At 44.6% G+C, this 17,121-nt stretch overlaps 2 protein-coding genes and 1 pseudogene across 2 annotated transcripts; all 3 read left to right on the top strand.

The window, feature by feature from the left end:
* The first annotated feature begins 1,257 nt into the window (after window positions 1-1,257).
* On the top strand, window positions 1,258-2,732 carry LOC125288285 (annotated as a pseudogene).
* A 2,266-nt stretch (window positions 2,733-4,998) lies between these two features.
* klhl41b (kelch-like family member 41b) lies at window positions 4,999-9,566 on the top strand. The gene is made up of 6 exons (XM_048234510.1): window positions 4,999-6,285; window positions 6,932-7,089; window positions 7,390-7,497; window positions 7,825-8,010; window positions 8,592-8,738; window positions 9,042-9,566. Exons 1-6 carry the CDS (start codon window positions 5,158-5,160, stop codon window positions 9,151-9,153), a joined length of 1,839 nt encoding a protein of 612 aa, XP_048090467.1. The 5' UTR covers window positions 4,999-5,157; the 3' UTR covers window positions 9,154-9,566.
* A 123-nt stretch (window positions 9,567-9,689) lies between these two features.
* ppig (peptidylprolyl isomerase G (cyclophilin G)) lies at window positions 9,690-17,045 on the top strand. Its single transcript, XM_048234533.1, has 14 exons — window positions 9,690-9,821; window positions 10,551-10,615; window positions 10,721-10,795; window positions 11,269-11,376; window positions 11,487-11,531; window positions 11,641-11,728; window positions 12,268-12,297; window positions 12,411-12,550; window positions 12,779-12,968; window positions 13,155-13,379; window positions 13,707-13,791; window positions 14,056-14,204; window positions 14,612-14,654; window positions 16,143-17,045. Exons 2-14 carry the CDS (start codon window positions 10,555-10,557, stop codon window positions 16,347-16,349), a joined length of 1,446 nt encoding a protein of 481 aa, XP_048090490.1. The 5' UTR covers window positions 9,690-9,821; window positions 10,551-10,554; the 3' UTR covers window positions 16,350-17,045.
* Window positions 17,046-17,121: the final 76 nt, after the last annotated feature.

Consider the following 17,121-nt stretch of genomic DNA (forward strand, 5'->3'; position numbering starts at 1 on the left):
ACCATGCAAATAAAATAAAAACAATGTTTGACATACTTATTAAGTTTTGTCAATATTTCCCCTGTTGTTAGTGAAGGATAGATTTGCTAAGAGAATGTAGCCAAAAGTATGTTCATGAGCAAGAGTGCAAGAGTCTGAATGTCAATTTGAATGATTTTCCCAATAATGCACAGGGTCTGTTCATGAATGTAGCAAACACCCGTATTAAGCTACACTAACAGTCAGAGGGAAAATGAAACCCTATGCATAGAACTGTTGAATAGACACATGAATGTGCTGCACACTTTGAAGGCATTTGGGCCAATTTGTTGCTGACACACATTTTCTTATTTTACACTACTGGTAAAAAGTGTGGGGTCACTTAGAAATTTTCATTCCACTCCATTATAGACGGAATACCAGCTGAGATCAGTTGCATTGTTTTTTTGTTTTTTTATCAGGGCAGCAGTTTTCAGATTACATTATGCGCATACTAACTTAACATAATTGCAAAAGGGTTCTCCAATGTTTTCTCAGTTAGCCTTTTAAAATGATATAAGATTACTGAACAGAATGTGCCTTTGGAACATTAGATGAATGGTTGTTGATAATGGGCAATGATGTTGCATTAAAGATCAGCCATTCTTTCTACAACATTCGAAAACCCTTTTGCAATTATGTAAGCACATAATGTAATCTGAAAACCAATAATGAAGTGAAATAGAAATTTCTAAGTGACCCCACATTTTTGATCGGTAGTGTATATCGCTTACATGAGTGCATAATGATAGCCTGGCTAGCGCCACCACTTCTCAATGAGACGTGGTCTGGGAACCAAACGTTCATTTTCTCGTATTTGAAAAAAATGCCCAGATCCGTTTATTGGGTGCCACGGATGTCTATCAAATGCGTCTGTGCATAGCTCATCATCGTCTTGCTTTCCCACCTGTTCTGTGATTGGTTCCCTATCTCAGGCGAAAATTTGCTCCATGGTCTCCAGGCTGCCTTAGCAGCATGAATCAAATCGCGCGCAAGGCAGCATGGGAACACCCAGGCTAGCATAATGACTAAACTATACTATAATTGACTAGGCTATACATTTACGGAGAACTTGCATATTTCTATGTATTTCTAGGCCACGCCTATGGTGACGGAAAGTGAAAGTGAAAGTGCGCATGCAAATCAAAACACACCGGAGCACTTGATGTGGTAAGTGGTCTTGTTGGCGCATGTAGCCTAAACAGCATCTGTCACATTTACGCATAAAAATGTTTAAATTACAAAAATGGTTATTAGTTCTGTTCCATGTGATAAGTAGGCCTATATGTCCTGAAATTAGCTTGACAACCTCGTGTAGCTTGCCGCAGTCTACAGCAGGTTGTATGATAAGAGTTGTAAATCGGTTATGGACCATCTCCATTTATGCAGATGGCCGCCACCCCTAAAGTTGCGCTTGTGACCGGGGCCAATAAGGGCAAGGGTTGTGTGGGCTCTGTGCAAACAATTTACTGGCGATGTGTACCTGACCGCCCGGGACGTGGGTCGGGGAACAGCAGCAGTAGAGCATCTGAAAACGGAGGGCCTGGAACCATTATTTCATCAACTTGACATCACAGACCCAGAGAGTGTGACCGCTGCACGGGACTACTTTCAGAAAAAATGTGGTGGTGTGGATGTTCTCATCAACAATGCTGGCATTCAAAGGTAATGGCGTAGGCCTTGTTTTATCATTCCTGACACAGTTGGGTGTGGATGGGCTGTGACTGATATTGTTTTCTCCAAAGGGGCTGACACTACACCATTTGGAATTCAAGCAGAGATGACACTCAAAACCAACTTTTTTTGCAAACAGACATGTGCAGTGTATTTCTTCCCATCATGAAACCAGGCGGTAAGTCAAGCTGATGTTAAATATAGAAAAAACTTGTTTGATGAAAGAGAAGATTGTTAAGTTAAGCCAACATATTTTGACCTGCAACAACTCTTCATTTGGACATGGGTTTTGGTTGGTTTGTATTCCCCGAGCAGGTAGAGTTGTGAACGTCTCGAGCATCATGGGCGAAATTGCCCTGGGCAGATGCAGTTCAGTCCTTCAGGGTCGCTTCCGCAGTGATGGCATCACAGAGGACGAGCTTGTGCTGATGATGGAGCAATTCATCAAGGATGCTCAGAAGAGCATCCATTTAGAAGAAGGCTGGACTGACACCGCCTATGGTGTCTCCAAGATTGGCCTCACCATCCTCTCCAGGATTCTGGCACGCAGGTTGAGGCAGGACAGACCCCAAGACAACATTCTCCTCAACTCCTGCTGCCCAGGCTGGGTGAAGACAGACATGTCAGGGCACAATGGTCCCTTGACCCCAGACCAAGGTGCGGACACATGTGTATCTCACTCTGCTGACCCCTGGAGCAGATGAACCTCACGGGCAGTATTTAAAGGAGAGGGAGGTGCACGAGTTTTAAGCAGTTTAGAGCAGTGTTTGGGTCAGGGGATTCTGTACTTCTTAATAATAACCTACTTGTTAAACCTTTTGATACTTATCTTTCCATATAGACTAGCAGAAAGCATGGACATTATCCCTTAAATTATGCTATTTTAACACACATTTAATTTGTAGCTCATTGATGGACCAGAATGTAGCATTTAAATATATCACTTTACAAATAGGATTTTGCACTCATGAATTTTCAAATTGTGTGCATATAACACTACTGCCAGGTCATGTAATGTGTACATAAATGTATTTAATCTATTTTCAAATGACACTACTTTTTTTTTTTTTTTTATTTGCCGTTTGTTTTCATGTGTATTTCCTGGTTAAAAATAACCTGGCAGACAGAAACTGGTCTGGGGACCTGAGAACTGGTTTGGGGACCATTCAATCACTTCCTATTTCCAGGAGAATTACCATCTTAAACTTAAATGGGTACATTCAACTTTTACCAAAGATTTTCAGAAGTACAGAAAACAGATATTCTGTAACAAAGATTTTAAATGCAGCTGTTTACCCAATTCCAAAAAAAGCACACGTACGTACATAAACCCGCCCCATGTCGGATAATCAGTTCTGATTATGTTTTTGGTGATTCAAAAGTAAATTCAAATTGGTCTGAGTTGACCCAGGCTATAGGTTTAAGATAGACATTTATTTTATTCATCCCCAGGGGGAAATTGAGGTGTTAGAGTTGTAATGTACACACATCTTACCAATTTTATTTTACACAAAATAATCACAGATAGGTATAAAAGCACTATATTACACTGGTCACTACACTGGTCAATACTATTAAAAAACCTACCATATTACAATTTAAAAACAGTGTGAAATAAATGATTGTTCGTCATTGTTTGACTAAGAATTTAATTGGATTAATCACGTTTGAAAACTTTGAAGTTAATTCCCAGTTTTTTTTTTCAGTTGCTTTGGACAAAAGTGATTGCAAACATAATCATCATATAGGTGTTTTCATATTAACTCAACCAGATTAGTAGTTAGGCAAAGTGCAGTTGTGCCTTAGCCTGCCAACTGAATTTGTTTTATTTTCAAAGCTTTAATTTATTTGTCATTGTGTGTTTATTTGTCGTAACTAGAAATTAAGCTAACAGTGAGTATTGCCCTCTGCTGGTCACTAGGAAGAGTAACACAATTAGTAGGACTTGTCTGGGGTCAAAAGATCAGTTATTCTGTGGAGTTGCGTCTTTGACATACTTTCCCTATGAAACAACCACTTAGCAAACCCTAGGTACATGTGCCATATACACCAGTGCCAAGTTTCATCAGTTGCCTTTTATATTTTAGAGTCGAGGTTTCTGAGTCTATTTCTGGGTCTTCTGTCATTCATTTTCTCTCTCTGTCCCTGTGCCCTGTGTGTCCCTGCCTCTGACTTGTGTTACTCCCCCATTCCCCCTCTACCAACCTTTAAGTGTCCCATGGTAATTTTAGCACTAGGCAGACAGAACAGACCCTGTTACCTAATCTCACACTCTTGTCAGGATTGTTCTAGAATTCACAGGCCTGGTGCTTAGAATGAATATGCTTCCAAACTGTTTTTGTTCATTTCCTGTTATTTCATACACAGTACATTTACCAAACCCAGCTTTCTGAGATCACTGTAGAGATTCTGTATCTACACCATATCTCAAATTATTTTGTTGTGTTTCATCATCTTACTTTTTCTTTACTTCTCCTAATAGATTTAATCTAAGGACCTCGAAAGTCCACTCACTGAACCTTGCCATCAATCAGCAGTGTGTGGGATAGTGGGCAATTGCTAATGGGCGGAGCAAGCTAGCTATCACCTGTTGTAACCACAGCTGTTTCCTGGACTGGCCTGGTTGGGTTTGCACACACTTGTCTTGTTTCCCGATCCTTGCACATTCTGAGACAGATTATCAGAATCACAGAAAAATCTTGTGTGCTGTCAGTGAAAGACTTTTCTGTGATTCTGATTATTCTAATGATTAGAGCTAAAAGAATATAATGATGCAAGCTAAGATACATGATTACAACTATTGGTTACGTGTACTACTCATGTTAAGAAGAGTTGATGCCTGATATTTCAAACCTTGGAGCTTGAGTGATCATCTCACATCTCACATCTCACTCTTCACGGACAGTAAAATGATTGTACTCTTTAGTCATATTATACCAAATGAAAACACAATTTCACATTTAACTACTAGGAGTATTTAATACAAACAGCAAGTCATGGTCCACATTTGACCAACCTAGGCCTCTAATGTTGAATATCACAATATTTCCTCCACTGTGTCTTCAATACTGTGTTTCCTTTACCAGAGCTGATTCAGGCACGACTTACGGCTGCCTGTCAGATTACAACAGCTGCACCTTCAAGCCCTTCCTCGCATTTGGCCCAGTCTGCATTCCCTCTGGTTGGGCATGGGATGGGGGGTATGGAGGATGAGGGGAGGATGGGAGAGAGAGAGAACAGGAGGGGGTATGTGGCTAAATTTAGAGGGGAGGCCGGATTAAATAACAGCTCCCTCATGCTAGGAACCTTTTCTCTGCTCTGCCCTTTTCCAGCCAGCACCGTGTGGTGAGCAGACCTGTGGCCACCATCTCCTCTCCTCCTCCTCCGTTTTTTCCCCAATTTCCCTTTCTTTGGACTACTTCAGCCACAAAACCTAGTCTCCTTGAACCCCTCTCTCCCTCCATCATGGATCCGAAAGCCATTAAAGAGGAGCTGCGCCTTTTCCAGAGCACCCTGTTGCAGGATGGCCTGAAGGAGCTGCTGAATGAGAACCGCTTCGTGGACTGCACCCTGAAGGTGGGCGACCGCTGCTTCCCCTGCCACCGCCTCATCATGGCCGCCTGCAGCCCTTACTTCCGGGAGCTCTTCTTCACCGAGGACGGCAAGGAGAAGGCGGACACCAAGGACGTGGTCCTGGACGACGTGGACCCCAACATCCTGGACATGATCGTCCGCTATTTGTACTCAGCTGAGATCGACCTGAACGATGACAATGTGCAGGCCATTTTTGCAGTGGCCAACCGCTTCCAGATCCCATCTGTCTTCACCGTCTGCGTCAACTACTTGCAACAGAAGCTCTCACTGACCAACTGCCTGGCCATCTTCAGGCTTGGCTTGGTGCTCAACTGCCCCCGCCTGGCCGTCGCCGCCCGGAACTACATTGCCGACCGCTTTGACAGTCTCTCCGCTGAGGAGGAATTCCTTCAGCTCGCGGCCCATGAGCTGTTCGCCATCATTGGCACGGATACGCTTAACGTGGAGCATGAGGAACATGTGTTTGAGGCCCTGATGCGCTGGGTACGCTGCGACAAGGAAAAGCGCACCAAGGTCCTCGGCGACGCCTTTGAGTGTGTGCGCTTCCGCCTCATGCCGGAGAAGTACTTCCACGAAAAGGTGGAGACCGATGACCTGATCAAGGCCGACGCAGAGCTCATGAAGAAGGTGCAGGTGATCAAGGATGCCTTTGGTGGGAAGCTCCCCGAGAAGACCAAGAAGAAGAAGGCCGAGGGAGAGGGCGACAAAGATGGGAAGGAGGGAGAGGAAGAGGATGAGGAGGAAGATCTGTTGCCAGGATACCTCAGTGACATCAAGAGACTTGGCATGTTCACGCGGGACCTGATTGTCATGGTGAACGAAACAGCCGCTGTGGCATATGATGTAGCTGAGAATGAGTGCTTTGTGGCAGCCATGTCTGAGCAAGTGCCCCGGAACCATGTCAGCATTTGCACCTCGAAGAACGAGTTCTACATCGTTGGCGGTCTGTTCATAGAAGAGGACAACAAGGACAGCCCACTGCAGTGTTATTTCTACAGGGTAAATGAATCAGAAAAGGAGGTTTTACAAAGAACATTTAACAGCTGAGCAATGTTAATCATTTTGGATGCAATGAACAATGACATGGTGTCATCAATTTTTTTATTTTTGTTCTTTGTCAGTCTTTGCTAGTTAGCCTCACGTGGCTTAGCACACAGTAAACTTCACACAGTATACTTCATTTCACCCAGTCATGTACTGGAGTTTTGGTGTGGTTAGCCCGCTGCCAGTACTATACATTGTAGTTTGTCAGTTTAAAAAGTTGTCTAGTGTTGCTTTCAACCGTAGTCTAAAATAGTTATAATATAATTATAGTTATAGTAGAGTTATAATACGTTGTTACTGTCTCTGTTGACTGAATCTGTGATTTGTTTTTAAGATTAAGAGGCTTAGTTTCATGGTTGTACTGCCCCTCTATTGTAAAGAGATATACATGTATTTACAACTATCACCTGTAAACAGCAGCAAAATAATTCTCCCATAAAACAAAACTGTTACTTTAAAATGGAGTAACAGCTAGTAAATATCCTCCGACCTAGACCAAAATATTTTATGTAACCTCCTGACACACATTTAAAAGGTTGATGTGATGATGTGCTTTCAACAACATTTCTCATATCCACTGGTAATCCCCTCTCTATTACAGTTGGATACGCTGGCATCTGATTGGATGGCTCTGCCCCCCATGCCTTCTCCCAGGTGTCTGTTTAGCATGGGCGAGTATGAGAACCTGGTGTTTGCCATTGCAGGGAAAGACCTGCAGACCAATGAGTCCCTGGACACAGTCATGTGCTATGACACAGTGTAAGTGGAATTTTGTAGTTTCATACAGAAAAATGACATCACACCTGTTCTCTATTCCTTCCTAATTTCTTTCATTCCTCCCTGCTTGCTTCCATCTCACATTTTGGAACATCCATTTTTCACTATATAGTGCACTATATAATGAAGAACCACATACTTTATCCACTAATGTATAGTGGATGAATGAATGTTTCAAATACAGGCATTTGATTTGATTGCCTTATGATCTGACTGATCCAACTATAGGCTATAGTGTGGACTGGTTAGATGGCATAACTAACTCCTGCTGTCTCTTTACAGTAAGATGAAATGGAATGAGACAAAGAAACTTCCCCTGAGGATCCATGGGCATGCTGTGGTCTCTCACAAAGGCCTGGTCTACTGCATTGGAGGAAAAACCGACGACAAGTGAGTTCCACAGCGTGCAAGTATGTGTGTGTGTGTTTGTGTGTGTGTCTTTGTGTTCATACATATGGCACATAGAATCAACTGCAGCTGTCCATGCTCCGTCAGTCGCAGCACAGAAGGAACTCGTCCGAATGTTCAGGTTCTTCTGAAGTATTTTTACCACACGAGGAACCTGCATCACAAATAGCTTGTGTGGTTAGAGGCTGAGATTTGTGACCTTTTTACAAATATGTGAAATGTGACTGCACTCAATGTCTCATTATCAACCAATGCATGGAGTTGCCAGAGCCTGTGTCAGCATGGCTGTATCTGTCTTTGACCCTCCAGCAAAGCCATCAACAAGATGTTTGTGTACAACCACAAGCAGTCTGAATGGAGGGAGATGGCAGGCATGAAGCTGGCCAGGGCAATGTTCGGTGCCGTCATTCACAAGCGTAAGATCATCGTGAGTGGAGGAGTGAACGAGGAAGGCCTTACCGCAACAGCTGAAACTTATGACTTCACCACAAACAAGTAAGTATGAGCATGTCATAAATGTCCCTTTTCATAATGACTAGTTCGGAGTTTGGAGATATAGGTGATATTGACAGGCCGCAGTCTACAAGTCTTAAGTCATGGTGGGCTGTTAAGTATATATATATATTCTTTTGTGAGGGAAATTGGTGAGGGAAATTTGGTCTCTGCATTTATCCCAATCCGTGAATTAGTGAAACACACACAGCACACAGTGTACACACAGTGAGATGAAGCACACACTAATCCCAGCGCAGTGAGCTGCCTGCATCAACAGGGGCGCTCGGGGAGCAGTGAGGGGTTAGGTGCCTTGCTCAAGGGCACTTCAGCCGTGCCTACTGGTCGGGATTCGAACCTCCGGTTACAGGGCCGAAGTGCTAACCAGTAGGCCACGGCTGCCCTATTGTTAGATACCCCTCTTCATTTCTTCAAGAAACTTTAACATACTAGTTGTCATTACGTGAACTATACGCAGCTTGTAGCTTGTATACCCACCTTTTGATTGTGAGTGACATTGCATGGCCCATGGTGAAGGCTGTCAATTACTTCTAACACACTGACATTAAATGTTATGAATTCAGATGGGAGCCATTCGCAGAGTTCCCACAAGAGAGAAGTTCAGTAAACTTGGTGAGCAGTGGAGGAGCACTGTACGCCGTCGGTGGTTATGCCATCATGGAGCTTCCAAACAAAGAGGTCGGCCCAACAGAGCTCACTGACGTCTGGCAGTAAGTCCCCTACCATAAACTCAGTATTGATTTTGGCTGAATGGCAATACTTTGAGTCAAAATAGATATATCCCTTGAAGGTGTAGAAAATAATAACTCTTTTTTCCTCAACATTTGTTGATACAGCCACAGCATATCACACTTATCTAGCATATCATCAAGGATCTAGAGCCAATGTGTGAAATCAGTCATTCTCCTTTTACATGATGTGGTTGATTTTTTTTACACTCCTGTTAATTCATCCTGTCCCTGACCAAATGTGTTTTCTCTGCGTTCATGATGGTGTGTTTGTGATTGCTCTAGGTATGAGGAGGATACGAAGAAATGGAGTGGTATGCTGAGAGAGATGCGTTACGCTGCTGGCTCTTCTTGTGTATCTATGCGACTTAACGCAGCCAGAATGCCCAAACTCTGAAACGTGCCATCCTACCATGATCTTCTCACCTGCTCTTTTGACCTTAAGAGCTCAGCTGCCTGGAGTCATCCCTTTGTAGTCATTTAAAGAGAGTGAGAGGAAACTCTGTGGTTTATTATTAATGTTGCAAGGCTGTCTTGAGACACATTGCTACATAAATTCTGTAGTCCAGTCAGCTGTGTAATGTCTGAAAGCCTGCAATGTTTTCCAAACGGTTTACATTAAAAAAAGAAATGCATATAGTCACTGATGTGACTGTGATGTTTTGGGTTGAATTCTCCCATCTCAGGTTACTTTCTGTACAATAAAATAACAAAGTTCAACCTGTTTCATTTCACTCACTCATGTCAGCATAGTAGGTGTCTGAATTGTATGTATGCTCCCTTTTTTGTAAAATAAACATTTTTAAATTACGTGACTTGCCCTGTGTCTACATGGTTAGTCTCGGGTGTAGAATTTTGCACAAGAGGAACTACAGTATTTAGAGTATCCAAAACCCATTCGGGCGCTGTCGCTGACGGACAAGTACCCAGCATGCATTGGTATGGCTCATAGCGCCATCTTTAGAAAACCGTGGTGTTGAAGGACTTGAATTACACTCGTGTGTTTCATTTTACGTTTTAGATATTTGAATGTTTGGACTTTAGTAATCGCTTGTTGTTAAAAAGGTAATATTCGTGTTGTCTTGTCACTTTTCTTTATTGTCGATAACTTTGAAGTGCACTCCATTTTATCTGTTGTTATGGTTAAGTTCAAATTTAGCTAAGTTGGCGATGGGTAATAGTTAGCCAGCTAAGGGGGACTCCACCATCTGCAATTCAGGAACTGGCGCAAGCTAGTTTACTAGCCATATTGGAAGTCAAATTATACAAAACATTTGCATTGTAGGTCTTGACTTCCAAGGTATTTAATGCAGCCTTAGTTGATAAGTGGAAGCTGATGTTGCTTTACGGTTTTGATGCAAGAAGCTAACAGCTAATGCTCTGCATATGTGGTTCAGTGAAATTGGCCAGTTGAATTTCTTGCGTTACAAGCTAGTTAGCTATTCGGCTAACTTACTTTGAATGAAGTAGTCGAGTGTCCGTAACGAAACCCTCTGTCTGGTTAATTTCGCTTTGGTTAATCCAGAGTATCTGCATCAGATTTCCAATTTTGCCAAGTGACGTATTGTTATACGTTGTGTCGTGCATAGTTTAACTGGTCAATTTTTAGTTTAGTCGCATCAGACGTCACTTTTGGCCACATTTACCACCTGGTTTAATGCTGCTGTTCTGGCTTTTTGTCTTTGGCGAACGTGGCGAATACAAGGTTTATTTTACTTACACTTGATAAACCATAGACTGCATAACGTCAGAGGCGAGAATTGTATTTTGCACACATGATTGTTTTGTTTACAGTGAGATGGGGGTGAAGGCGCAGCGACCTCGCTGCTTCTTTGACATCAGCATCAGTAACGTGCCAGGTAAAGAGCTTCGAGACGCATAAGAAACGTAACCGAAAATGTACTTATTTGTTAACATAAAGTAGGCCTATGTTTCCCCATTAATACTTTTCCTTTTTTTTGTAGTGGGAAGAGTGGTTATTGAGTTATTCTCTGACGTGTGCCCGAAGACTTGTGAGAACTTCCGTTGTCTGTGCACAGGTATTTACTTTTTTTTGCCTTTTGTGACTTCTAAATTGTCAATGTTAAATGGTATTTACATCCTATGAGCACCTTTTTTGGGGAAAGCATGAATTCTACACATTGATTTTTTGATCAGTTTGTCCACATGATGTATAGGTCCAAAAACTAACATCTGTAAAATATTTTTGTTTATTTTCAATGTTTTTGTTTTTTGCCCTTGACTTTTTTTTTTTTTTTTTTTTTCATCTTTACACTCTCAAAAAAGGCTGAAAAACTCAACCTTTCCTTCTTTTACTCTTAATATAGTCATGGTAATTTTTTTCGTAGACGAAGTTTGAACAAAATCTGAGACAGTGCAGCAAATTTGACATGTAGTGAGCCAGATGTATATTTAGTGCTGATCATGTATACCATAGAATCATGTCTGGAGTGGACATGCTCATTTCCCCAAATTCCTGTATGACAAACATGCTGCATATTTTCTTGTCCAGGTGAGAAGGGCCTGGGAAAGGGCACCCAGAAGCCGTTGCACTACAAAGGAAGTTTGTTTCATAGAGTAGTGAAAGACTTTATGATCCAAGGAGGGGATTTTAGCGAAGGTAACTTTTATTTTTTATTTCTGATTATAAACTTCACCTTTCATAACACAAATTATGGTTTGCAGGTAAGTGATAAGTAAACAGACAACGTTGAATGTTCTTTCCAAAAGGTAATGGCCGAGGTGGGGAATCCATATACGGAGGTTTCTTTGAAGGTGAGTATTCTTTCTTTTTCTTTTTTTTTCTGTGTATGTGATGTCCGTCTTTCAAGACTAGTTGTTGTAAAGTTTCTTATTCCCAGTATGCTCTGTGTGTGTGTGTCAGATGAAAGCTTCTCCGTCAAACCCAACAAGGAGTTCCTCCTGTGTATGGCCAACAGGGGGAAGGACACCAATGGCTCTCAGTTTTTCATGTAAGAGGCTCACAAACTGCTCACAAATGTTCACAAACACTTTTCTATCTGACTGTTTTTTCACTTTGCAGTGGTTTCTTCAGAGCTAAAAGAGTAACCACACTCCAGTCTAATTATTGACTAAAGCGCAGTACATTTTGAGGCTGTTCAAAAACTATATTCCGTTTCACACAGTTGCATCACCTCAACATACACATGGTGAAAGATGGAGTGTATTTTTCCCCTCATGTAATGTCTCTTTCAGGGTTTCTTTTTTTTTAGAATGTATAGTATATTGATTAATTGCATGTAATTGCTTACTATGATTCATTATCCACTGTTAGTTTTGTCATGTATTTTATATTTATACCAGTTGTATTGCAAAAATCATATTGATCACCAGTCCTGTGCAGTATTGTGATGTTATCTGTTCAAGATCTGCTCCATGATGGCTAACCAGTGAAACAAAAAGTGAAAGTAAAATCTGGTCTCTTGAAGTCCTGCATAGCATGCATCTCTGTGAAATTACCTGACGCACTCTCTGGTCTTCATTGCAACAGAACAACAAAGCCCACGCCTCACCTTGATGGGTACGTTGCATACTGACACCAGAAAACACTACATTTTGCCATATTGTATTTTTTTGCCATTGACATAGACTCTCCTTGTTTATTAACCCCTTTTGAATGTCTACTCCACTCAGCATCCATGTGGCGTTTGGTCAGGTGATCTCTGGACAGGACGTCGTCAGGACTATTGAGAGTCAGAAGACGGACCCTAACAATCGACCAATTTGCGAGGTGAAGATGACGAACTGTGGTGAGCTAGTTCAGAAAGCCAAAGGTATGTTTTCTATACTTTTCATCTTGATTTTCCATTTTCTTATGTTTGTCTTTGTAATGTTTGACTGAAAATTACAAAGTTGTTGTTTTGCTCATTTTAAATGTTATCATTATTCTGTGTAGGTCTCAGAGTTTTTTAGCCAACTCATTTGATTATAGCAGTTGTGCTTGAAGGTCTCTGTTTGGTTAATATGCTGAACCCCCTCTCATCATCTCACTCCATTAACAGCCAAGAAAGAGAAGAAGCGCCACAAGTCGGCCTCTGGGGAGAGTGAGAGCGACTCTGACTCGTCATCCGACTCCTCCTCAGACTCTGACGACTCTGAGAAGGAGTCCAAGAAGAAGAAGAAGAAGAAGCACAAGAAAGAGGCCAAGAAGAAGAAGAAGGAGCAGAAGCGCAAGAAGAAGGACAAGAAGGGGTTGGTGCCAGTGGCTTTTCAAAGAACTGGAAATGCCTTCCTCTCTTTCCTTAAATTCTGTGGTCATTGACCTTGGCATGTATTGGACTGTTTGGTCAGCAGTTGGCCAGTGTTGTGATGTTGACTGTAGTGATTGACTCAGATGAGGTGTCTTGTGCTGACTGCTGTGTTCTGTGCTGATCCCAGGTCTGAGGAGGAGCAGGAGGAGGAGGCCGAGGCTGAGCCTGTGTCCACTATCCGTCCCGAGGAAGTGCCGCCCGTCCCCGAGAACCGCTTCCTTATGCGGCGCAGCCCCCAGCCCCGAGAAGAGGCTGTGAAGGACAAGAGCAAAGAGAGTTCCGGGAAAGACAGACAGAAGGAGAGGGACCGTGATCGGGAGAGGGACAGAGAGCGAGAGAGACAGAGGGACAGGTGAGTGCTGTGATAAATTTGTACTATTAAAATATGACCTTGAGAAGTGATTGACCACACACACACAAGTGATCTAATGGTTAAAATACTGTTTTTTGTCGGTTGTTACATTCATAGTAGTTCTTTATTCACATGGACACATTCACATGGGTCCATGAAGTTTGTCAAAAAGCAGTCCCTTCAGAAGTGCTGTTGTGTTACTGGTGCTCAGCGAAGCATATATGCTTTCTGAGTAATGCATCTTTGTCCTCATTTGTAAACTGCAGTTGACTGTGTTTGTTGAGCATCAAAGAGCTTTAGCTTTTTTTTCCCCTCCTGTTCTCCCAGGCCCATGATGAACTCCAGGCAACTGAACCGCACTAGGCTGGTGATGACCCGCTCCGGCAGAAAAATAAAGGGCAGAGGCCCCAGGGTAAGAGTGGGAGAGCGGAGAGGGCAATTGGACTTGGGTTATGGTGTGGTGATTGTAAAGGGTCTGACAGTCTCTGGTATAAATTGCGTCTGAGTATGTAAACTTAGCATCCTCTACTACTTTCTTATGTATTACATCATTCAGTTTACTTTTCTGCTTTGTGTGGCTAAGTGGCTAAGCTGCAGGAGGTACAGTTGAGTTGGATTAACAGTAATTAGATATTTGTCCTGTTCTTTTTTCTTTCTTTCTTTTCTTCCCACGCAGAGGTACCGCACTCCGTCTCGTTCCCGCTCTCGCTCGTGGGACCGCTTCAGGCGCAGTGAGACTCCTCCCCACTGGCGCCAGGAAATGCAGCGCACGCAGAGAGTGCAGCGCACGCGCATCAGTGAGGACCGCTGGATCAAAGGAGATAAGTATGTGTCACACGCACCCACAAACATGTCTGTAGGGCACTAGAAATTGGTATAGGTGTGTGTGTGTGGGCCATAGGAAATGCACCTTATTGCCATCCATCAAGGATAGAGGTCACATTAGCTGAACATTTTCTATCTTTGACATCTAATAACAATAAAACAAATTGACCTTTGACCAGGATCATGGGACAGACCTCATTCACAAGGGACCGGCTTCCACACGTGCATACTTTATCATAAGCACAAAGAGAAGTGCAAGAGATCTCTTGTCCATGCATGTAGGAAACCAAATGGATTGATTGTATTTAGGTCTACATAATTACATGCTTGACATACTTTTTTTTGCATACTTGCAAACAAAGCTCTATCCCAAATAACCATAGATATCTCTTGTTTGTTTGTCAAAGGGGAGACATGGAGAAAGAGAAGCCAGCAGCAGCAGCAGCAGCAGCAGCAGCAGCAGCAGCAGCAGCAGCAGCAGCAGCAGCAGCAGCAGCAGCAGCAGCAGCAGCAGCAGCAGCAGCAGCAGCAGCAGCAGCAGCAGCAGCAGCAGCAGCAGCAGCAGCAGCAGCAGCAGCAGCAGCAGCAGCAGCAGCAGCAGCAGCAGCAGCAGCAGCAGCAGCAGCAGCAGCAGCAGCAGCAGCAGCAGCAGCAGCAGCAGCAGCAGCAGCAGCAGCAGCAGCAGCAGCAGCAGCAGCAGCAGCAGCAGCAGCAGCAGCAGCAGCAGCAGCAGCAGCAGCAGCAGCAGCAGCAGCAGCAGCAGCAGCAGCAGCAGCAGCAGCAGCAGCAGCAGCAGCAGCAGCAGCAGCAGCAGCAGCAGCAGCAGCAGCAGCAGCAGCAGCAGCAGCAGCAGCAGCAGCAGCAGCAGCAGCAGCAGCAGCAGCAGCAGCAGCAGCAGCAGCAGCAGCAGCAGCAGCAGCAGCAGCAGCAGCAGCAGCAGCAGCAGCAGCAGCAGCAGCAGCAGCAGCAGCAGCAGCAGCAGCAGCAGCAGCAGCAGCAGCAGCAGCAGCAGCAGCAGCAGCAGCAGCAGCAGCAGCAGCAGCAGCAGCAGCAGCAGCAGCAGCAGCAGCAGCAGCAGCAGCAGCAGCAGCAGCAGCAGCAGCAGCAGCAGCAGCAGCAGCAGCAGCAGCAGCAGCAGCAGCAGCAGCAGCAGCAGCAGCAGCAGCAGCAGCAGCAGCAGCAGCAGCAGCAGCAGCAGCAGCAGCAGCAGCAGCAGCAGCAGCAGCAGCAGCAGCAGCAGCAGCAGCAGCAGCAGCAGCAGCAGCAGCAGCAGCAGCAGCAGCAGCAGCAGCAGCAGCAGCAGCAGCAGCAGCAGCAGCAGCAGCAGCAGCAGCAGCAGCAGCAGCAGCAGCAGCAGCAGCAGCAGCAGCAGCAGCAGCAGCAGCAGCAGCAGCAGCAGCAGCAGCAGCAGCAGCAGCAGCAGCAGCAGCAGCAGCAGCAGCAGCAGCAGCAGCAGCAGCAGCAGCAGCAGCAGCAGCAGCAGCAGCAGCAGCAGCAGCAGCAGCAGCAGCAGCAGCAGCAGCAGCAGCAGCAGCAGCAGCAGCAGCAGCAGCAGCAGCAGCAGCAGCAGCAGCAGCAGCAGCAGCAGCAGCAGCAGCAGCAGCAGCAGCAGCAGCAGCAGCAGCAGCAGCAGCAGCAGCAGCAGCAGCAGCAGCAGCAGCAGCAGCAGCAGCAGCAGCAGCAGCAGCAGCAGCAGCAGCAGCAGCAGCAGCAGCAGCAGCAGCAGCAGCAGCAGCAGCAGCAGCAGCAGCAGCAGCAGCAGCAGCAGCAGCAGCAGCAGCAGCAGCAGCAGCAGCAGCAGCAGCAGCAGCAGCAGCAGCAGCAGCAGCAGCAGCAGCAGCAGCAGCAGCAGCAGCAGCAGCAGCAGCAGCAGCAGCAGCAGCAGCAGCAGCAGCAGCAGCAGCAGCAGCAGCAGCAGCAGCAGCAGCAGGCAGCAGCAGCAGCAGCAGCAGCAGCAGGAGCAGCAGCAGCGACTCTGACAGCGACAGGGCCAAGAACAAGAACAAACAGAAGAGGAGCGCCAGCCCCAAAGGAAAACGACCAAACAGCCGAGAGAAGAGGAGAGACAAGTCGGAAAGCCCCAGGAGGAGCCGGGACCATCGTAAAGATGACAAAAACAGATCCGGCTCTAGCGATAGCGACTAGACTCGCTGTTGTAGGAGCGGTGACTCCAGTTTCTACCAAGGCCTGTGTGATAGCACCTGTCTACAGGGTACAGATGATAGAGGTTTTAATGGGTGTAGGAGGGAGTGAAATCCTAGTTGTAGGTGCCCTCCCACTTGTAGGTGCCCTCCCACTTGTGTGTTTTAAGAACTGTAAATAAACACAGAATCCACAACATGTTTTACAGTCAGAAATGGTTCATTTAAATTGACTCCACCGGACTTTGAATGCCCCTAGTGAAGTCATTTTTTTCTTTCTGGAAATGTGCTGGTCCCTCATCCTCCTGTTATTGCTGTAACCGGCCACAGCCTGTCTGGCAAATAGAGACAATAGACAACATTACATAGTAATTGTTGATAATTATTAACACTTTTACTGGAGGGGCATACATGTGGGTAGTTGAGCTGGTGATATGGTGGGTTGCAGAAAAGTCATATTAATTTCCACAACATTTTTTTTGGGACAAAATGATCCAGAATGGGATTGGTCATTTTAATTGATTTATATTTTTAAAAGATTTTCAGTTTTCTACCTACTCTGGGTATGTCCATTAAAAAAAATATCATTATTATTTTTTTTTTTTTTAAACCAGCAAGTAACATTTGTAATGATAAATGTGGTGCAGATGTCAGATCTTGTTTATTCCATTAAAGACTTTTGGGATTGTCCCACCCTTTACATACTCTCTGATATGGTCATTTTGGTGGTAGATAATTAGCTGACAGCTTTGAACATTTGGTTATATGGCATTTTG

The sequence above is a fragment of the Alosa alosa genome, chromosome 23 (genome assembly GCF_017589495.1).
Source record: "Alosa alosa isolate M-15738 ecotype Scorff River chromosome 23, AALO_Geno_1.1, whole genome shotgun sequence".
NCBI lineage: Eukaryota > Metazoa > Chordata > Actinopteri > Clupeiformes > Clupeidae > Alosa > Alosa alosa.